This window comes from Nylanderia fulva, unplaced genomic scaffold, assembly GCF_048542155.1.
Source record: "Nylanderia fulva isolate GAGA-0341 unplaced genomic scaffold, ASM4854215v1 Scaffold1, whole genome shotgun sequence".
In the NCBI taxonomy this organism is placed as follows: domain Eukaryota; kingdom Metazoa; phylum Arthropoda; class Insecta; order Hymenoptera; family Formicidae; genus Nylanderia; species Nylanderia fulva.
The window spans coordinates 8,713,581-8,734,007 of record NW_028189192.1 but is presented as its reverse complement, the minus strand read 5'-3'; the positions used below and the strand labels follow the sequence as shown (position 1 = coordinate 8,734,007).

The 20,427-nt window shown below is 31.9% G+C and overlaps 1 protein-coding gene and 1 long non-coding RNA gene across 2 annotated transcripts; one reads left to right on the top strand and one right to left on the bottom strand.

Moving 5' to 3' along the window:
• Positions 1–417: 417 nt before the first annotated feature.
• On the bottom strand, positions 418–1,773 carry LOC114939965 (uncharacterized). Its single transcript, XR_003821368.2, has 3 exons — positions 1,671–1,773; positions 1,011–1,151; positions 418–886 (listed from the first exon to the last, which is right to left on the bottom strand). It is a non-coding gene; the product is annotated as an uncharacterized LOC114939965 (long non-coding RNA).
• Positions 1,774–2,228: 455 nt separating this feature from the next.
• Positions 2,229–17,326, top strand: slf (C-type lectin domain-containing protein slf). The gene is made up of 4 exons (XM_029314429.2): positions 2,229–2,866; positions 4,140–4,275; positions 14,094–14,273; positions 15,905–17,326. The coding sequence occupies exons 2-4, from the start codon at positions 4,140–4,142 to the stop codon at positions 16,285–16,287; spliced, it is 699 nt and encodes a 232-aa protein (XP_029170262.2). The 5' UTR covers positions 2,229–2,866; the 3' UTR covers positions 16,288–17,326.
• Positions 17,327–20,427: the final 3,101 nt, after the last annotated feature.

Here is a 20,427-nt window from a genome sequence, read left to right as displayed (position 1 = left end):
TGTGTTTATAGTCATTATTTTTGAATTTTTATCGACATATTCTAATGTCAATTTTCAACAACACTGAGAATTTATTATAACGATATTTAAGTGTAAATAATAAATTAAAAAATCAATTATAATAATATTATACAATAAAATTAATTCCCTCCTCCCTTCTCTTTCTCTCTCTTTTTTTCGAAAGGCTTATCCTTAACTGAGAAAGAAAACATGTTGAGCTATAATAAAATTGTCTTGTAAAATGTTAATCGCGCTATCATCCAGCTTCTTGTTAGATGTTCTTGGTAGAATCTGCAAGATCATATACTATTATTACCATTGCTGCAAATATTTTCTTTACGTGATTTCAATTATGTCGCAATAAAAGATAAATGGATATAAATGGAATGGAATTTATGCATTTTATATATTTATATAATTGTACTTTATACAAAATTAATCAATGGATTACAGCATTTTTTATCTTCGTTTGCTTGGCCATTAACATCACAAGTATTATTGATACTGCAAATATTATCGTTACTCATTATTATCGCTACTGCGACACGTCTATGTCAATTTGCTCCGTATAAAGAGACTTAGATTTCGCCAGTCTGACACAACCGGAACCTTCTTCACTTTTCAACCGAGAATCGTGGAAATTCCGAGAATAAAACCACTCGCTGGATCTTAACCGCGAGTTGCAGCACGGATGACATTGACTATCCTATTACTTGTCTACAGTTACCACTTGGTGAAAGTTGACGATGCGCATCTTCAAGGTCGTCGTTGGAGCGACCATTTATACTCACAGATGACATGTTTTCTAAAATTCGGTCTCCTGAAATTCTTGTCTTACCATGAGACAACAACAAATTGCCAAAAGTGGTAGCGCGACCTTTTCTTCCTGAAATGAATGTAAATGCGGTAAAATGATAATATAGATAATATTCTGCGCGACACGCGAAAAGAATAGGCGGCGTCTTAATTGTATGGAGAACGTTAATTGTTCTATTGTGCATTTCAATTACTTGATACGAGTGAGTAACAGGTTTCTGAGCTCGCACGGGAAACAATGAACGACAATAATTTAATAAGACACTTAGCACGATTGATGATGACTACTGTGTGTAATTTGCGATGCGGATATTGTCGTTTAATAAGACGATTTTCTGAAAAAGAAATCTCATTTTTAAAGATAATATTTACGTTTGTTACATTTGCACAAAATACTTTTGATTAGATATATCCAATAATATCATGTTTCTAACAAACTAAGATTTCAAAATGTAAAGAAACACTATGTTTCTTATTTTATTTTATAACTGCATTTCACATATTAATAAAAATTGAATTTTATATTTAACCTTTTCACTGCATCAAAACTTTTAACAGATTCTCATGCTAATCATTTGATTCTAAAATACTCAGTGCATGAACATATATATTTTCTATATTTTCTATTTATTTATATTATACGAAATATTATACATATATATAGAAATATTTTATATATGTGTATAATAATGTGTATAATAAATATAGACACATAATCTTTACGTAATATATAGTAAATGCCATCAATAATAAACGAATTCAAACATCATGATGTTTCGTCAAAGAAAGAGAATTTTGTTTCATCATGTCCAGAAAGATTCTATATTAACATATGAAACGAAAAATATACGTACAGCCGATTATTCACAGCATTAAAGTTATAAGACTCAAAGAAATGGAAAGTCTTTTCATCTAGCAATACTGTCGCTATCGTTGCGACGTCTACTTCGTCTTGAATTCACAGCATCTATAAACACTCTGACAAATGTCTGAACAAAATGCTCTTTCTAGGCCGGACATCGATTAACGCGAGACTTCTAATAAACAGATACAGTACCTTGAAATAAACCAACAGAAACTCCAATTATACGAGAAGTTCTACACTAACTTAAATCAATAAGTAAAGGATATTTTAGAGACGGAACAAATTTAACAAATTTATAACAACACTTGAATTCAAAATTTTCTTACGATAATAAAGACATTTTTGTGAAATTATGTCTTTAATATAAAAATATTTTATGTGACTGAATGTTTTAATAGACACTTTTTAGAGGGGATTATTTTTGGCAAAACACTTATGAATTAAAATATTAGCCATATATAGCTTTGAAGATATATCTTCACGCACTGAATATTTTAGAATCAAATGATTAGCACGAGAATCTGTTAAAAGTTTGATGCTGTAAAAAAGTTAAATATAAGCAATTAGTTATAAATTGGCGATCGTAACCGACAGTATCGTGCCGGTATGGCTGTGGGAACAAAGAATTTACTCTGACTGTTATTAGCTGTTAACTTCAACCTATCATTAACCACGTGGATGAAACCAGAGGTGAACAGTGATCGATTGCTTTGATTGCTTTGAGTTCAACCGACTCGACGTACTGTCAAACGATACTCCTGATCGCGGTAGAATTATATCTATGAAATTTAATATTTAAATAGGGATACGAATATCTTCAATTTTTTCTATCCTTTCTGTTCTTTTAAATAACTCTTAAAGGCAGGCCAAATTTGGCGCCCAACGAGAAAAGAAAAAATGTATAACCCATTGCGCCGATTGCGATGACACACATTTTTCAGGATCACGAGAAAATCATTTTACGAGATCTCTCACCCTTAATTATTCGACTAAGGTCTCATTTCATCTGAACGTCCTCTGTTGGGTCCTTCGTTTGTAACGAAGGGTGGGATGAGTCTACTGCCTGGTGGGGACCATTTCTATATAATCGACGGTGAAGGTGCCCGTCTCTCCATATTCCCTATCAGTGACCACGTTTCTTTTACCGTCGTCTTCTATACTTTACAAAGAGATAAGTGATACAAGGTGAGTGTCGATTATCCGGATGATATAATCCAAGGATTGAAACCTACAATATAATTTTTGGTGAGTTCAAATTTCGATGCTGTGAATAGATGAAAATTCTTATAATCGTTTGTGACAACAGAATCGCTGCAATATCCACGCATAATTAAAATAAAGTATATACTTTCTCTATCTACAGCATCGAAATTGAACTAAGCGGTATATAATTTATCTAGTTTTAAATTTTTAACCATGCTTGTTAAAAATCGATGCGCTCGTGCATTATCGAATTTCTTACAGAGTCTGTTTAAAAATTGCAAATTAAAATGTTATTTGTTTTGTACACTCGGCTATACAATAACATTTCTATTATATTTTTTATGTTTTATAAAGAGATTTTTAAATTTGGCAAAAGATATTTAAAATTTAGACTACATCATGATATTATGACTACATCATAAACTAAATCATAATTATGTTAAACAACGTTAATTAAATTTCTATTTTTAATCATTTGCAAAAATATATATGTAAGAATAAAATATCGTAAAGTTAAAAAATATCGGTTTGAAAGACTGTGAATCATTATTTTTGAAATATTATTTTGCTCCTAAGTTATTCTAATTTATAAATTCAATGATATATTGAGATCTTTCGTTATTGTTTTTCAATGTTCGTCGGAGAAATTTTCAATCGAATGTCAACGCGTTTTGATGGATCATGTAACGTAACGGATAATATCGGCATTCATATATAAAAAACTGTCTTGCGACTTTATTAGAGGAGACACTCCCTAAGAGAAACTTCTGCCTGATGGAAAGGAACTGTTTGTGTCGGCGGAATGAGTCTCACTTGCATATCTGTATACATGTCAACGTTATTACGTAGGAAACTCTCACCGACCGGTCGTAATAAGTCAATGAAATTGCGATATCTGAATATCTAAATCGATATTTAAATAATCTATCGATTTCATGTACACTTGCCCAACAATTTATAAGCATTTTGCGTTATAATGTATATTTACTGTTGACTTATTATTATACCCTATTTATGATTTCTTCTTCTTCTTCTAATTTTCTATAAAGAAAAGACTTGACAGTTTAAAAGCATATTATTAATTTTATTATTCGTAATATGCATTAATCAAAGCGAGATAATTTATAATAATTTATTTGTAATATTTTCTCAGTCGCAAAAATTACAAAATTTTACCAAATCACAAATTTAACTTATCATTCTATATATGTACTGGATATTATGTAACATTAATATTTAATATTCTGCTACGTAGATGATGTTGGTGCCGCTGGCTGTGGTGCTTCTCGCAGCGTTTATCAACGCCGAGCCGGCAATTAATGAATCCGGACCGCGTAATAACCGACCTGGAAGGTTCTTGTCTCTTCCAATACCGCAAAAGTGCGCAAATCGTAAGTACTTTCTAACATGTGTGTGTCTAACATGTGTATCAAACGTTATTTATATTATATCTTTTGTGAACATTGATAATGCACATTATAATAAAAAAAAAATAATAATCGAAAAATAAAAATTATTACAAACGCACAAAAATCTCATTATGTTATTTAATTATAATTATATCGTGAGATCTAGAAGATCTAGAAGATTTAGCTAGGAGATTTATTCGTTGCATAAGGTAAGAGGAAAAAATTAAATCAATATTAAATTTGTCGAAATAATTATTACGATGATTCTCTTTGTTGTAATAAACCAACAATAATGTATTATATTTATATTAAATATTTATGACAAAGATAATCTTATGTCTGGGCAATTAGTGAATAGTTACATAATTTATGTAACAGGCCATGTGTGATAATTCGCGTTATTTTGCAATCGCAAGATCATTCAGCGATGCCCCATAAATAATCTTACCGTCTTAACTGTACAAACACAGACTGTTGTAAACGATTTACTTATGCGTGTCAATCGGTGAATTTTCACGGTAGAGAGATTTTCACCCATGAGACCATCCGAACCTGTTTCGATTAGATCACCCGCGCGAAGACGTTCGTTTAAAAAAATGCGAAACGCAGCGGCACGGGACTTTCATCTTTATTTTCTCGCAGAAGGGGCGATCGTGCGTCTCGGCACGGTATTGCCATCTCAAAGGAATCGAGGTTACAATGCTGATACATGCTAAGAAGCTTTCCCCCTGTCCCTCGCGTAATTTCACGAGCTACGAGTGTACTTTTAAAAGCAGACGAGCCTCTCTTCTTATGCAAGCACGCGTCCCGGGTATTCATTCGTGGCTTTTAATCGCCATGGGTACCAGTTTTTGCGTCCACTTGTTACTGCCAATGGATATTCCCGATATCATTGCACGAAGAACTTTCCTGCTGACTCTTTATCTCGTCTGTGATATACACTTTCTCGGCGCCACTCGATCAAGAAGTCAGTCGCGCCTCAGCGAGTAGAAGGCAATTATTATTAAAGTGAAGTAAATTTAATTTCGAAAATCTGATTAAAATACATAGATGCTTTGTTCATTTATGATACGATATATTCATATTTTGGAAATTGTAATATAAAGGCCTATATTTAAAAAAAAATTAATAGAATAATGTACAATATAAAATGATTAAAGAGCATTACAATTGTTTTTTGTTAAACTAGTATGTCACTTTAGTTTCTGCAATGTAACAAATATCTACTGAATTTCTACAATTACATTATTCTGAGAATCATCTTTTTGCTTTCTACTCATTTCAGTGGTAATTTTCTTAAATGTAATGATATCCTGATTAGTCCTGGTCAATGTTCATAACCATTTGTAACGCATTGCTAATGTTAAATATCGCTGGATTACCTTCAATCAGACAACGATCTAATAATTTTCACAAAGGATGTCTTAAACATTATTGTAACGCGGCAGATTAATTCAGTAAGATCTTCATTAACGACATTATAGCAAGGACATCGATTCAAATTATTCAAATGATAATATATGTTTGCAAGATATATCTTGCAAGTTATTAATGTCATCAGGTTATAATTATTAAATCTCAGCTCATTGAAATATAATCCCTGTTTCAAAGATAATTATTAATAATCTTAGTATATAATTATTCTAATAATTCTGACTTTAACTTTAAATATAGATAAAGAAAGTACTGATAAATTATTGCACTGACATGGCGATTTGATTAATCCTGATTAGCACAATTAGTTTTTTCCTTTATATATCATAACGTAGAGAAAGTTTACTTCTTATAAAAACAGCGCTAAATGGCAAATGCATTTTAACGAGAGAAATAGATATTCAGTGTTATAGAAAGCATTAAAGGATTCTTGGTAGGAAAGCAAAACCACGCAAAAATGTAGAGCAATGCATTTGCGAGTCAAAATGCAACAGAGGAGACAGAAGGCGAGAAATACGGAATTTTAAATGGTCGCATTTCCACGGTATTTAATAACGTGAGAGGCGCGAGTAGGTCGTGGGAGTGAATCGGCTTTGCCGCAATGGTGCAACATAATGATGTTCGGATACGACCACAATCACCTAACAACCTAACGATTGCATGCTCGCTCTCCTGGAATGCCCTGGCAGGATAGCAGGATAGAGCTTAGCGACCAAGTCAATAGTAATCAGGTGTATCGTGATTCCCTCGCGCTCGCGCCGAGAAAAATGATATATAATAAGCGTCAATGCAGACACGCACGCGTAAAAGAATGCAAGCAGAAAAACTGGCACGAATCTCAGTTACGTGCAGCGAAAAAGTGCAAAACGTTTAACTACGCGCGAACATTGATGTGATACATATATACCATATGCAATTTATAAAAATGTTCTATCTCTATAATGATACGGAATGAAGAATAAAATTTAACATTTTATGTTGCGTCGAAATAATTATACGCACGAGGAGCAAGATACAAAAATAATTTCAAAAATAATCGAAATAATTATATAATTTTTTATTCACTTTATTACATATGACTTACATCATTGTTCTGTACGGATTATATATTCAATATAATATCAGTTTAAATCTTGGTGCGTCAGAACTTCTAAACCTCCTCAATCAAGATGAAAGATTAACGGAACATGTGCGTGATTAATTTTTGTAAACTTACGAGAATTATCGCGAAGCCGTTAATAATACAATGGAATACGTAATGTACATGTGCATATCTTACGCTTAAGATGAGCGATAATGACACGCTTGTTGAATAACATGTGAACAAGTATTAGCCTATGGATATTATATAATACCCATCGGCCTATTAAACCGTTGTCCGACTGTGCTATTACGGTGAAGATACGCGATTAAGTGTCCGCATGCTTTACCATATTACTCTTTCGCGCGCATATTGTAATTACGAAAATGCGGTAATTCAATACAATTTTCAAATTTTAGCGCAAAATAAAAATTTATCTTACATCAAATTGTTCATACATAAATTATGACGTATTATTATAAAATGCACAATAAAACTTAAAAATTAGGTTTGGATCTTTCGTTAGTAAGAATGAATTTTTGCTGATATGCTTACATAATATCTTTTTTATTTTATAGGCTAAATGTAACCCTCGGGACTTAATAAGTAATTAAGATAATGATGCACGCGGATAATTAATTAAATGAATGTTCTATGTAATACTTTGCGCAAGATGCTACTGTTTGTTCTGTGACAACAATTTTAGGACATCTCACGATCGATTTGAAAGCGCGATAAGGACAATTTCGCAAGCTCGTGAAAAAAATCGAGATGGTCAATCGTATAAGTTTAATCGACGTATTATACCGCTGTTAATCACAATTATGCAACACGACTGACCCCGAATAAAAGACCGTCGCTAACAAATCGCCATTAAATCGCCTTATGACAGTGTGGCTGACCGATCAGCTGTTGCAATCTTGGCGTGAGATTGACTGACTGACAACTCTACAAAAGGCCGACGCTACATCGCCACGAAAATGCTTGCGAAATTGGACAATAACACTCTCTTGAAAGATTATCTCCCCTTGTCGTTTAACGAGCAGAATCTGCAAGATTCGTCTACACATTTTATATCATATGAAAATATTTACATATATATTAATTAAAAAACATTTAAAAATTTTTTATGTGTTGACGAATTTTTATAGAGAATTTCGGAAGACGATCATTTTTAACAGTTGTATGAATACTTTTGAACAATTAATGTAACGATTTAAATAAATCTATTGTATGCATTTTTAAAAATCATAATTCAACGGAAAAATTAACAGAAGAATATATTTCTTAAATTTTAATTTGGGATATTTTTAAATATTATAAATTATCTTCCACAATTCTAAAAAAGTTAAATTTGAATCAAACGTACATTTTTATGAAATGCGAAAGTTTTTATACATTAAAGTAGTCTGATTAAAGGATAACCATTAGGACATTTTTTTGTGAGAATCAAACATTTATCTTATAAATCGAATGTTTGGTTGCCTTCAAAAACTAAGAAGAGACGAACACAGGGAAAACCGTTATTCCCCATACGAGACGAGTTGTACCGGGACCCATTGACCCGTCGCGCAAAGAGAAAAAGTTTCACCTTCGCCTGGCAGCTCGTGCGAAGAGCCACGAGTTTCCTTTTCCTTTGCCTCCACGCTCGAATGTTGTTTATTCACGACTTACCGTCGACCCACTGATCCCGTTCGGGAACGAGAAATTGATTCCCGACGAATTCACTCGTGGAGCGCTTTCGATTCTGGAACGATTCCACTAACGATAATCGAATTGATAAGCAGCTTACTTAACTGACTGTCTATTTTTTTGTTATATTACGAAATGATCAATATGATAAGCAATTTAATTTTATTTACATTAATATTAATTTACATATTAATGTTAATTACAATTAATGCTAGTTGATATTGATCAAATCGACAATAAGATGGCATAAGTTGTGGCGGATATAGTTGTTGCGGGAATATCTTTGTCTAGTTATCAATTTTAATTATATCCTTCAATAACACATAAATAAATTATTATTAGCTTTTTGTTTCAATGTGTATAGTTAAAACTACGTTTTATAGAAAAATTCAAAAACTCAATTATAATATATACTATTTTTTTTATATTACATTAAAATTGTTTACAATATTACAAAGAAAAAATAATTTTTATATTTTCCTCGAAGAGATCGCTTTTAAATATTTATCTCGCGTTTTTTATTACGTCTTGTTAAAGATGACACATAATTTTTAGAGTATGCGATTCTCGCGATTCAAATTTTTCACACGCGCATAATGTATAGTTACAATTGACATCCGCTTGCGTGACAATTACTTAGAGATCGGTTGCGATTACAACAACGTACTTACAAGAGAAGCTTGCTCATTAATGTACGAGCTCGTTATATCTTCAATTAAGTGAGGCTCGTTTAAAGGTTCCCCATCATTGAAAAGTAACGTCAATTTAGATGCCAATACTTACCTCCGAATAACCGATTTGTCCCTCGAGATTAGTTCCACAATGATGACGCCGGAAGTGAATCGTGCTGTCGAAACACATCGATGGCGCACTGTCGCATTACTAACGAAATCCACTTTCTCTCTGTCTAAAGATAAAGTATGTATCGAAGAAAAACATTGTACATTTCGACGTGAAAGAGAGTTCAGCGACACGGAAACTCTGATTGAAATTTTAATAATAAACTTTTTTAAAGAATAAATTATATTTGTTTTTCGATAATCTATTATTAACATATATATATATATATATATATATATATATATATAATATTTGAGATTCTCACACATCGTTTTACTCATATTATGCATTATGATTTTTAGTAAATAACAGCTCACACACGAAGAGAATTTTCTCTTAAAATTTATTTTGAAAATCATGATAATCGTGGAACAATATGGGATTGGAACAATTTTATGAGTTTCTTTGATTAATATTTACCACAATATTAATCTAACATTTTATATCTTATTGTAGTAGATATTAATATTTTTATTGTGGTACATATTTAATCAGAGAAACTCTTATAAAATTTTTTCACTATCATATTGTCCCACGATTATCATAATTTTCAGGTTAAATTCTAACAAGAGAAAATTCTCTCTGTGTACAATTCAAGCGATTATTGTGGCAAGTTCCTTGACACAAACGCGTGAGACGCGCGAAGGGCATAAATGTTTAATGAACGATGATATAACGACCATAAATTGCATTTATCCGACAGGCAAACGTTTTTTTTTGTTCGATGCACGCGGATGCATCGTCGTCATTGCGTGTGAGCGTGAAAACAAATCCTCTGCATATAATGATGATATAATCACAAACGGAATCATTCTGTGTCCCGTTATTTCAATAATACATAATGTAATATTGTTTGCATTTACATATTATGCGGCACGTAACAGTTGTGTGAATCCTAATATATAATTTTTACAATTATATGCAAAAAGAAGTTTCTTGTATTAGACATGTCTTAATCGCTTTAACAGATTAATATAATTTTTTTACATTTATTTTTATTTTTATTTTTATTTTTTATAATATATATTCTTTCTACTTATAATACATCTATTTTTTGCAAATATGTATACAACTCTAATCTTTTTCTTTCTTTCATTATTTCTTCGTCTAGTAAAATATTTATGTCGCTATTTAGTGTATCTGTGTATTTTGTATCATACAATGAATAGCTAAGTAATCATGTAATACATCGCGCCGTTATGTCGCAAGTTTCGATATCGATTATCGATCTAGTCGAGTGTAACTATGCGATGACAGCTGTAGTGCCACTGTATAATGTTTTACAATATTTACATGCAGATTTCCGTTCGATGCAATCACAGTGTCAGTTTCACATGACGACAGTACTCATCTCTACATTTAACGTACTGCATGTCTTCTCCATTGAAATCACTTCACGTGACTTCGATTAATGAAAGCGTAAATTATTTTCTAAGTACGACGGCTGTGTAACATAGCGATAAATTTATTTATATACGCCGTGTATTTTCTTTTTCGTGTTATTTATAAATATATACTTCGATGCCGGACATTACTCCTGCAAGAGTCTTTACAGTCTGTCCATTAATCAAGTGTGACGTGATTTCTCATTATACTCAATGGCTACTTAATAGACCTTTTAATATTCGTGGACCAACTAAGATCACTTTCTCATCGTCAATATTCTTAAAAACTTTTTTACTGCTGTCGATGGTCATTCATATTTAACTATGTCTTAGAATGAATGTAATACATAGACTTTACTGTGACTTTAATTATTGTTTATTTTTATATATTGTTTATTTGTACATATTTCCTTTCTTTCACTTGCATATTATCACACACACATACACATATGTGTTTGAGATTCCGCTGTATGTAAATCACGTGTGTGTGTTGCATAAAAATTTAATAATCACATCTCTGATTTTCAAAATTAAGGCGTATAATAAACTGTATCAACCCAAACAAAATTTAAAAATATCAATCTTTTTCTTTGATATATTTATTATATATTTCATTAAAAAAAATTTTTTTTAAATATATTTATTTAAAATATATATATATATTATATATATTATTTCTAAATACTTATATATTTTAAAAAATATGTATGTATATATATTATGTTTATTTACGTAATACATGTTAATTTATACGTCTTGAATTTTTTAATTCAGAAATATAACTATTAAATCTTTATGCAATGTTCATGCATAAATTGGACAGCTTTAAGATAATATAAGAGAATCAATAATCAGAGCATTATATGAAACGCATTCAAGTGGCAGCTATCAAACGCCATGAACAGAACGCACGATACAATCGTGAATTCTTTATTTTCTATTATAAGATCTTTGTTAAATTTATACTGACAACGGGGATCACGACTTTGTCCTATGTCGTAAACCCTATGTGTGACAGACAGTTCTTTCTCGACAAGCGCAACACAATGGCACTTTGCCTTTCTACGGCAGAATCTCAAATTAAGCACGAATCTTGAATTAACCAAGCAGATAGTTGTCTAATGCGATTCATCTGCGAGGAAACCTCGTTCAAAGATATTTCAATTAAAATTCACACCGGAGTACCCCTTTCTTGGAAAATATATTTTCTTTATATAAATCTTCTCTCTATTTATTATTTTACTCTAAGAAATGCAATGATAAGTAATTCAAAGAGTGAGTGACAATAAAAATAAATATCAGTAGTAAAAGATTGTTTAAAGTATTTTTGTAATCAGTACAGTTCATATAACACATATAAAATTATAATGGTTTTTCGAGATATACTAAACGAGCATACTCGTGCCTCTTTTTCTGCTGAGTTATTATTCCGTTTACGGATTAACCGAGGCTGCGGTTACGCAGAGATGATCATTTGTTAAATTACAACATTGTAAGAAATGTGTAAAGAATAGCGGCCGTTTGTAAAATTGCCATTCTCGGCGTTCTCGACCTTTGACATTAGCGTGTTCAATCCTTGGCGAATACCAGGCGAAATCATCAATCGACTGAAAACGTTCGTGAGCAAGGACATGTAAGCAGTCAAACGTAGGGTAGATACTTGGAGATTCACTTGATCGTTTCTTGTTTTATTCAAATTTAATAGCTACTTCTTACATCATGTAATAAATATTAATCAATATAGCGCCATTGCCAACAAGATGCCAAAAATACTGCGTAACATGGTCATTTTAATTAATATTAATATAAATTACATATTTCACATATTACATGCTACATTTTTCGATTACGAACCATGTAGAAGAAACATTGTTGCATATTATAATGTATATCCATATAGCGTTTCGAAATATTTTCCAAACATTGAATTTCGTAATATAAAGTCAATTTATCTGGTTTTGCAATAATTAACTCAACATTGTTTATTTTATTTAGCTAGCATATTTGATAAAAATATTCCGACAAATATATCAGCCAATTCCAGAGTTATTTTTATCAGTTATTTTTAAATATTTTCACATACAATAGAAGTTGTAAACTGAATTTTACAATATCTCTCAAAATTTTTGAAAATTCTGTTTGAATCTTTGTCAATTTTAAGATATATTTGAAGAGATATTACACTTAAAAATATTATATTTGAAGAGGTATACAAAATATATTTCTAGCATATTTAAAACCGCGTAAAATCGCGCGATGTCGGTGCAGTAATAACAGCAAAATGTGGGTTACGAATGTCACGACGAACATAGAAGCAACTCGACAAATCGACTTGAGGGAAGACCGAGAAAAAGAAAATGAAAGAGATGGGGAAAAAGCACGGTGAGGAGATCGCGCACGCGGCGGAATATAAAACGTTATGTCATAGCAAGAAAGCGAAAGATATATATCTCTCTTGCTTTCTTGAGAGAGAGAGAGAGAGAGAGAGAAATATATATATATATATATATATATATATATATATCAAATAAAGCTATAATACGTATAAGTATACGTTTCGTAATGCGCAAGGCGCTCATGATGAGACACACGATGTAAATCGTGGATGGGAAGAGACATACTTGCATAAATACCGGGGAAAAACATAAGAGATCGTTGACATTTAAAGCAAACGATAATGACGCGCCGCCACCGTGTTGCCGCTGATTACAGATTCCCTGTTCGTAAATTACTACAATATACGAACGTGTTTTAACTTTAGCGATTCCGATCAAGATGGCATAAATCCGATAATAACGTTCGGTAAAAGTTATTTAAATACAACATCGCATTGATATTTGGCAAAGAATTGACAAAAATATCTTCCTTTACAAGAAATTTACGATTTTTTAAATGTATGAAAATAACTAATTGTGCGACTTATTGGGATCAGCATCAAATAAAAGTAGCCAGTTTTAGCCACAGACACATTTTTTATTCCCGAAAAGTATAGATTTATAGATTACTTCAGCACACAACAAATGATTTCACCTTTGAACTATTAACCACAGATCGCGAATCGAGTATCTCTTAATAGAAAAAAAAATGCGATTGCAATGCTTGATATAATCATCTATTTACCATTTTTTCTGCAAAAGCATGGGTGACATCTCTATGTGAATAGTATGTGATAATAATAGAGAAGCTAATATCTTTCTCATTTATATAGACACAGTGCAATGTAAATAAAAAAAATGCAACGCTCCTTCAATAATTATTTTCTTGTCAAACTTTGAAATTTCTGTCAAAAAATGTGTCACGTTCGAAATATATATTTTTTCGGAACTTTTCTTTCTCATAAAATAGTACTAAAATAAAATGTTTCACAGGACCGAAGCAGTTTAATTTCCGGGGGCACAATTATTTCTACAGCGGACACGTGCCAGCCCATGCTAATCAAAGAGGAGACTGGTTAGACGGTAGAAACATTTGCAGGGAATATTGTATGGATCTTGTCTCGATAGAGACCCAAGAAGAGAACAACATGGTCTTCAAACTTATTCAACAGAGTAAGTAACTTTATTGCATGATGTTCGAACTCACGTATGTGAAATATGTCTATACGTACTCGTCATTCTATGAATCATTCTCACTATCCCAATTATAAGTACGAGATACACTGTTAAGGAGATACTCCGTTTTTGTTCCTAATAAAGAAGAATTCACGCGAGTGATGTATCGACTTGTTAGGAATCGAAAAGTTACGAATCTTTCCGAATTGGATTTTTGAGAATCGATCGAAAAGCGTAAGAAGACAAATTTACTTATTTCCGTGACACAATGGCCTTTTATACATTTGCAATAGAAAGTTTCCACACGGCGTATAGCCGTAATGACGACGACGGTAGCAGGTTGTAGATATCGACACTGGCGGTTTACCGCGGCAACTTTCATCCAGAGAGAGATAATCATTCGGCAATGTTTCGAAACGAGCGGTCCGACATGGAACATCACCTCGTTGTGAATTCGAATGATTAACGACGATGCGTTCCCCGCAAAACCTCTTTCTCCTCCCTTATCTCTCTTCTCTCCCTCTTCATTACGACCTTTCGGCTGCAGCGCGATGCACTTAAGTGCACTCAAGGAGTAAAATTGCAATTAACCGAAGGATCTAGAATTTACCTAGCTTTACTCGCTTCTTATTAGCACGCCGCTCTCTCTCCTCTCTTCCTTCTTGTTTTCTTTCAACGTTAGCGAAGATCGTAAGTTTGAATAATAGTGTAAAGCTGTGCTCGATATATCTTGTAAAAAATGTCCAATTTTATTATATCTGATAATCTGATTTGAATGTAATTTCATGTAACATATTTTTTAATCCGCTAATATTTTTTCCGCTATTTTACATTTAAAATCGAAGTATTTAATTGAAGAATGGATTAATCAAGGTTCTAGAGAGAAATAAAATCTCAATGTCAATCATGACTATACGGAAATTGATTAATCAATAGCCATGAATTAATAGAAATTTGTGGGAACATATCTATTGGATTTTGCTTTAATCACAATTATCATACAATCGCACGATGATACTCGCTCGTCACGAACGATATTCATCACGACGGAGGCGAGTCAATGAGTATAATACGACAGTTTTCAAGGTAATGCGGGGTCTTGAAGTGGGTTGAGGCTAAAGAGTCTCATCTTTTTATATAACAGCATCACGCGGTGCATGAATCCTTTTGCAGTCCGGCGAAAGTAAAATATGGCACTGACAATGAGTTGATTTCGCCCAAGAACCTGTCATAAAACTTACCTTTACTTCTCTTCTTTTTCGGAGTATAATATTCATCGGTCTTGGCAAAAATGTCACGAGAATATATCTTTATTTTAATTTTATGCTCAATAATAATATAGCTATAATTTCTTAAATTTAACAGAGTTGCATGCAGTATTGCTTAAAATTAATTGTAATTAATTTTTATGTAAGTTTTCTCGAATAATCTTCTAAAAAATAAAGTAAGTAAAATTTCTATATTAATTGCTACCTTATAATTAATTTTGATTATGTAAATTTTCTCGAAATAATCTCTTAAAAAAATAGTAAGTAAAATACAATTTCTACTTTAATTGCTACTTTAGACCTATACCGGGTGTTTTCTCTCAATTCTTTATTCATACAAAATTGTATTTTCTCCTTCAGACGATGTTCCATACATCTGGACATCCGGACGCCTTTGCGACTTCAAGGGCTGCGAAAATCGACGTGATCTCGAGCCTAAGTCCCTGTATGGTTGGTTCTGGTCGGCGAATCGCGAGAAGATGTCACCCACTAACCAGACACCGGCAGGCTGGTCTTTCAACCCGTGGTCGCAGACCGGCCACAAGAAGGTCAGACAACCAGACAATGCTGAGTACGACATCAATGGCACCACCGAATCCTGCCTGGCCGTCCTGAACAACGTATATAATGACGGCATCGCCTGGCATGACGTCGCGTGTTACCACGAGAAGCCGTTTGTTTGCGAAGACTCCGAGGAGCTTCTCAACTACGTGGCCAGCACCAACCGCGGCATCCGCCTCTAAAGCGACCGCGGTCAGCTCGACACCTACGTGGTGATCATGATCTTCCATCAGCGCCACATCAGTACTTACTCCCTTTCTATACTTCCCGTAGCAAGGAGGGAGCGACGAGACACGTGTCGAAATAGAGACACGAGATTTTTCTATGTGGCGGTTCTTGATACTCGAATAATTCCTTCATAATTTAATGGAATTATAATTTATAATATACGAATTCTCTACAACTCTTTTGTATAATTATATTTTACAGTATAAAGGGAGTAGTTTTGTAGTTTTTATAATATATTAGACTGAGTATCACTCAATTACTCGAACTAGACTTGTTAATTTAGTAATTTATCCCTCTCTTCTGGATTTATATAATTTTTTATAATTTATTGCTGTCGATTTTTTTTCTTAATGCGAATTTGCATTTTGATTGTGTCAACTTATATCTTTAGTCTTTTTTTCTTGCACAAAGTAACTTTCTCGCGAGCAAGTAATTTCTGATTGCGGTTCTGATCACCAGAAAATTTTCATAAGAATTTCATAATTTTATAAAAAATAAAAAATGTGCAATATGGGATATTATGCGCTTAGATGAGGAATCAATAGTTTAATTTCAATTTTAGTAATCAACATTTTAAATACGCAATGTTAAAAATCTTTTGAACGAAAAAGCAAAAGAATATATTTTTCTCTAGAACATTGTACGAATAACTTTTGTCAAGTTTTTAAATACAACATTCGGTGATGAAACATTAATATATTACATTATATAAAACCTAATTTATCTGTAACAATTATACACAAAAGTTTAATATAAAAATAAGATCATTTATAATTTAATATATCGATTAGATAATAATACGTGTCTCGTCGCTGCGCTCTTTCTGCAGTCATTGAATTGAAAAAACTCAGCAATAATTTTGTATTTTATTTGATTTATAATCACAGAGTATCCACTGAAGAGAGTAATTAATTGTGTATATGTATTTATTGATAGATATTTGGCTGAACATTTCTGTACGTTTATGAAATAAACTCTATCTTACGAAACTTATGTATCCTATGTTTTATATCCAATACATCTTTATATTCCCGGAAATATGTAAATATTGTAACATAAATTATTTCTTAGATTCACAATAAAAATTAATTCTTTAAAAAAGTTTGTTTTATAACAAATTTATTTCGACTAACGCGCAATAATGCATAAGTTTACATTTTTTCTGCTTATGCTTCGCAAATACTTGATCGAATCATAACGATATATTTTTGATATTTCTCTGATATTTTATTATACATATATTAAAAATTAACAGTGACTTTAATGGACTTGATGATTTCATATATTTGTAAAAATAAATACAAACATTATGCATATTGTACAAGAGTTAAACAATATTGTCTTTTGTTAAAAAGTTTATACTAAATAATAACATATCTTGTATTAATAACATGTATCCATCAAATACGATATATAATTTGAATAATTTATAAATTGTATACAAAATTTGAATCTCCGCTAAGAAGGTTTAAGTCTTCGCTAAGGTCTAAATCTCCTGTAAATAAGTTTGCGACTTGACTAAATGAGGTTTGAATCTTCACTCAATGGGTTTGAATCTCTGATAAGTGGATTCGAGTCTCTGCTAAATGAGGTTTGAATCTCCACTAAGCGGGTTTGAGTCTTCGTTAAGCAGAGTTCGAGTCGCTTAACAGAGGTTTGAGTCTTCACTTAACCGGATTTGAATCTCTTCTGAACGAGTTGAATCGTTAATAAGATGCCTTGACTAAGCACAGCAAGGTTTTCTTTTAAATTTTCACTATATTTACATATATATTTGTATAATCTGTGTTTGTGAAAATAATCTTTGTAGAATATAATCTATGAGAAATGTAAGATTTTTATTAAACACTTTTCTTTATGCTCAATTTTTTATGAAATGTACTTCAGAATCTAAAAAAAGAAAACTTAGAAATTTTTAAATATCAGCTAACATTTAAAAGTTTTTAATATTAACAAATTAATACGTATATTTTTTTACATTTATCATTGTTAATATGCAAATATTTAAATGGATTAACAAGTTTTTAATTTTTTAACAGTAAACGTGCGTGTAAGAGTAATTTTCGTACAATAAAATTGTCTTTATTTGGACACAGGTATAAAAAGATATTTCGATGAGTTTTTTTTAAATACCATTGTATTTCTCTTCTGCCGCGGCGAATGTGTTGTACAGAAAATTACTATGCGAATTATCTAAGCGAGGATTCATAGTTATCACGTTTTGTACAATATGTATAATGATACAATAATGATTACAATAATAAGTAGAAGAATTTATCGACAATGATAATTGGTGAAGAATGACAATAGTGATGCTTTGATGACTGAACAATGACGAATGACGACCAATGACAATAATTAATTAAACGATAATTATTTAATTAAATAGTTGAATTCTCTTTCTCTCCCGCACGCATACATACGTTCTTTTTCTGTCTGTCTCTTTGTCTCTTTCTCTCCTGTACTAGTTCGACCTCTTTGGTTTGTGTACATTTTTTACGTGTGACTGTTTGTATATAATATAAATTATTAATGTACTATTATTACTAAAATCATTTGTGTATTCACATTGTTATTGTTATGAGTCTTTGGACTTTTTGTTATCGGACATCTTAGAGTCTTGTTACAGAACAGAAATTGCGCAGACACTATTTGCGCGAACACATTTACATAAAATTAGTCGCGATGTTTTACATTTTAATCATGTTTGCCGTTTGAGTGCAAACTTTTAATGATTAATTAAATGATTAATTTACTAATTTAACTTTACATACGCGCGTTCATGACTCAGATAATTTTACGATTAGCTATCATATTTTTCAATCATTAAAGTCGCATACAGAAAATTTCTAAACTGATGATAACTTACTCGTTAACGCAATTGTTTCTGCTGAACGATTAATTATATTTTCCATTCGTATTAGTAAGTGCTTTATACGTTGCACAGGATTAATTAGAAAGTTTCCCATTCATATAGAATATTAAAGAGAATATCCAGATTCACGTACGAAGTGAATGAGCGCTTCCCATTTGTATCTACGCAAGATTGTTTTCCGACTTCTGCATTCTCTTTTCAGACTTTCACAGACGCACGTTTGACTCTTGCAATACATATTTTATCGACAATTTTACTTCGTTAAATTATTACTAGCCATTTAACTTCAACTTACCGAAAAATTTTTTAAGGTATTATTTTTCACTTAAATTTTTTTAACATATTATTTTTCTTCCAAAATTCCACAGAGATTGTAAATTAATATCATAATTCCAAAACAATAGTCGATTGGCAAACATTTAAATAAAGTCTGGGGATTCAAAAATATAGTCTGGGGAAAAAATAACATATATAAATATCAATGAGTTATTTACACGTTAAATATTTTTTTCAGCAATACTGAATATTGATTTGCGTAAAAAAAATATTTAAATGTATACATATGTGTATATACATGCATAAGCTCATTTTTTCACTAAAAAAATTAATATTTTGCGTAGTATTTTTTGCATACTGTTTACAAATTAATATAAATTTAATAATAATTCAGTTGCGAGTTAATGGCGAAATTATTTTAGAAAATATTTCGGGCGAATGTCAGTCTCGCCGAAAATTGTCGACCGTCACAGGTGTTGCCGGGGTCGCAGGTGCGTCTGTGATGCGGCGGCGCCTTTGCTGTATTAAGCGAACTAATTAAAAACAAGACAAAATGATGAACAGACAGACACCGGGAGAGGCGCACGCGCGTGCACGCTCCTCTCCACATTCACTAAATAAATAATACTTCATGATAGTGACACGCACAATATAAAAATTAATGAATCGCGTTTCTTTCAGTCGATCGCTTAATCACTTCGATCGAAGATCGCGTAGTCAGGGGAATAAAAACGATACGGGATAAAAAACACGCGCTGTTTTTTCTGCTGGACCCGTTATGTATCGCTTAGAGCATTAGACATATATAGGCGCAAAATATAATACTAATATTAAAATTCGATATTAATTTCGAGCGCACTTTCGGTCTGCTTCTACGTAACATGTCCTTTCTCATATGCTAATTAAATAACAATACATATATTACATGTAATAATAAATTGTT

What these genes read in the sequence shown, in the direction of transcription:
- slf (XM_029314429.2), top strand. Translation starts at nt 4,140, where the DNA reads ATGATGTTGGTGCCGCTGGCTGTGGTGCTTCTCGCAGCGTTTATCAAC. An exon ending in ACCGCAAAAGTGCGCAAATC is followed by an intron (nt 4,276 to 14,093) that starts GTAAGTACTTTC and finishes AATGTTTCACAG; the next exon opens with GACCGAAGCAGTTTAATTTC. An exon ending in CTTCAAACTTATTCAACAGA is followed by an intron (nt 14,274 to 15,904) that starts GTAAGTAACTTT and finishes TTTCTCCTTCAG; the next exon opens with ACGATGTTCCATACATCTGG.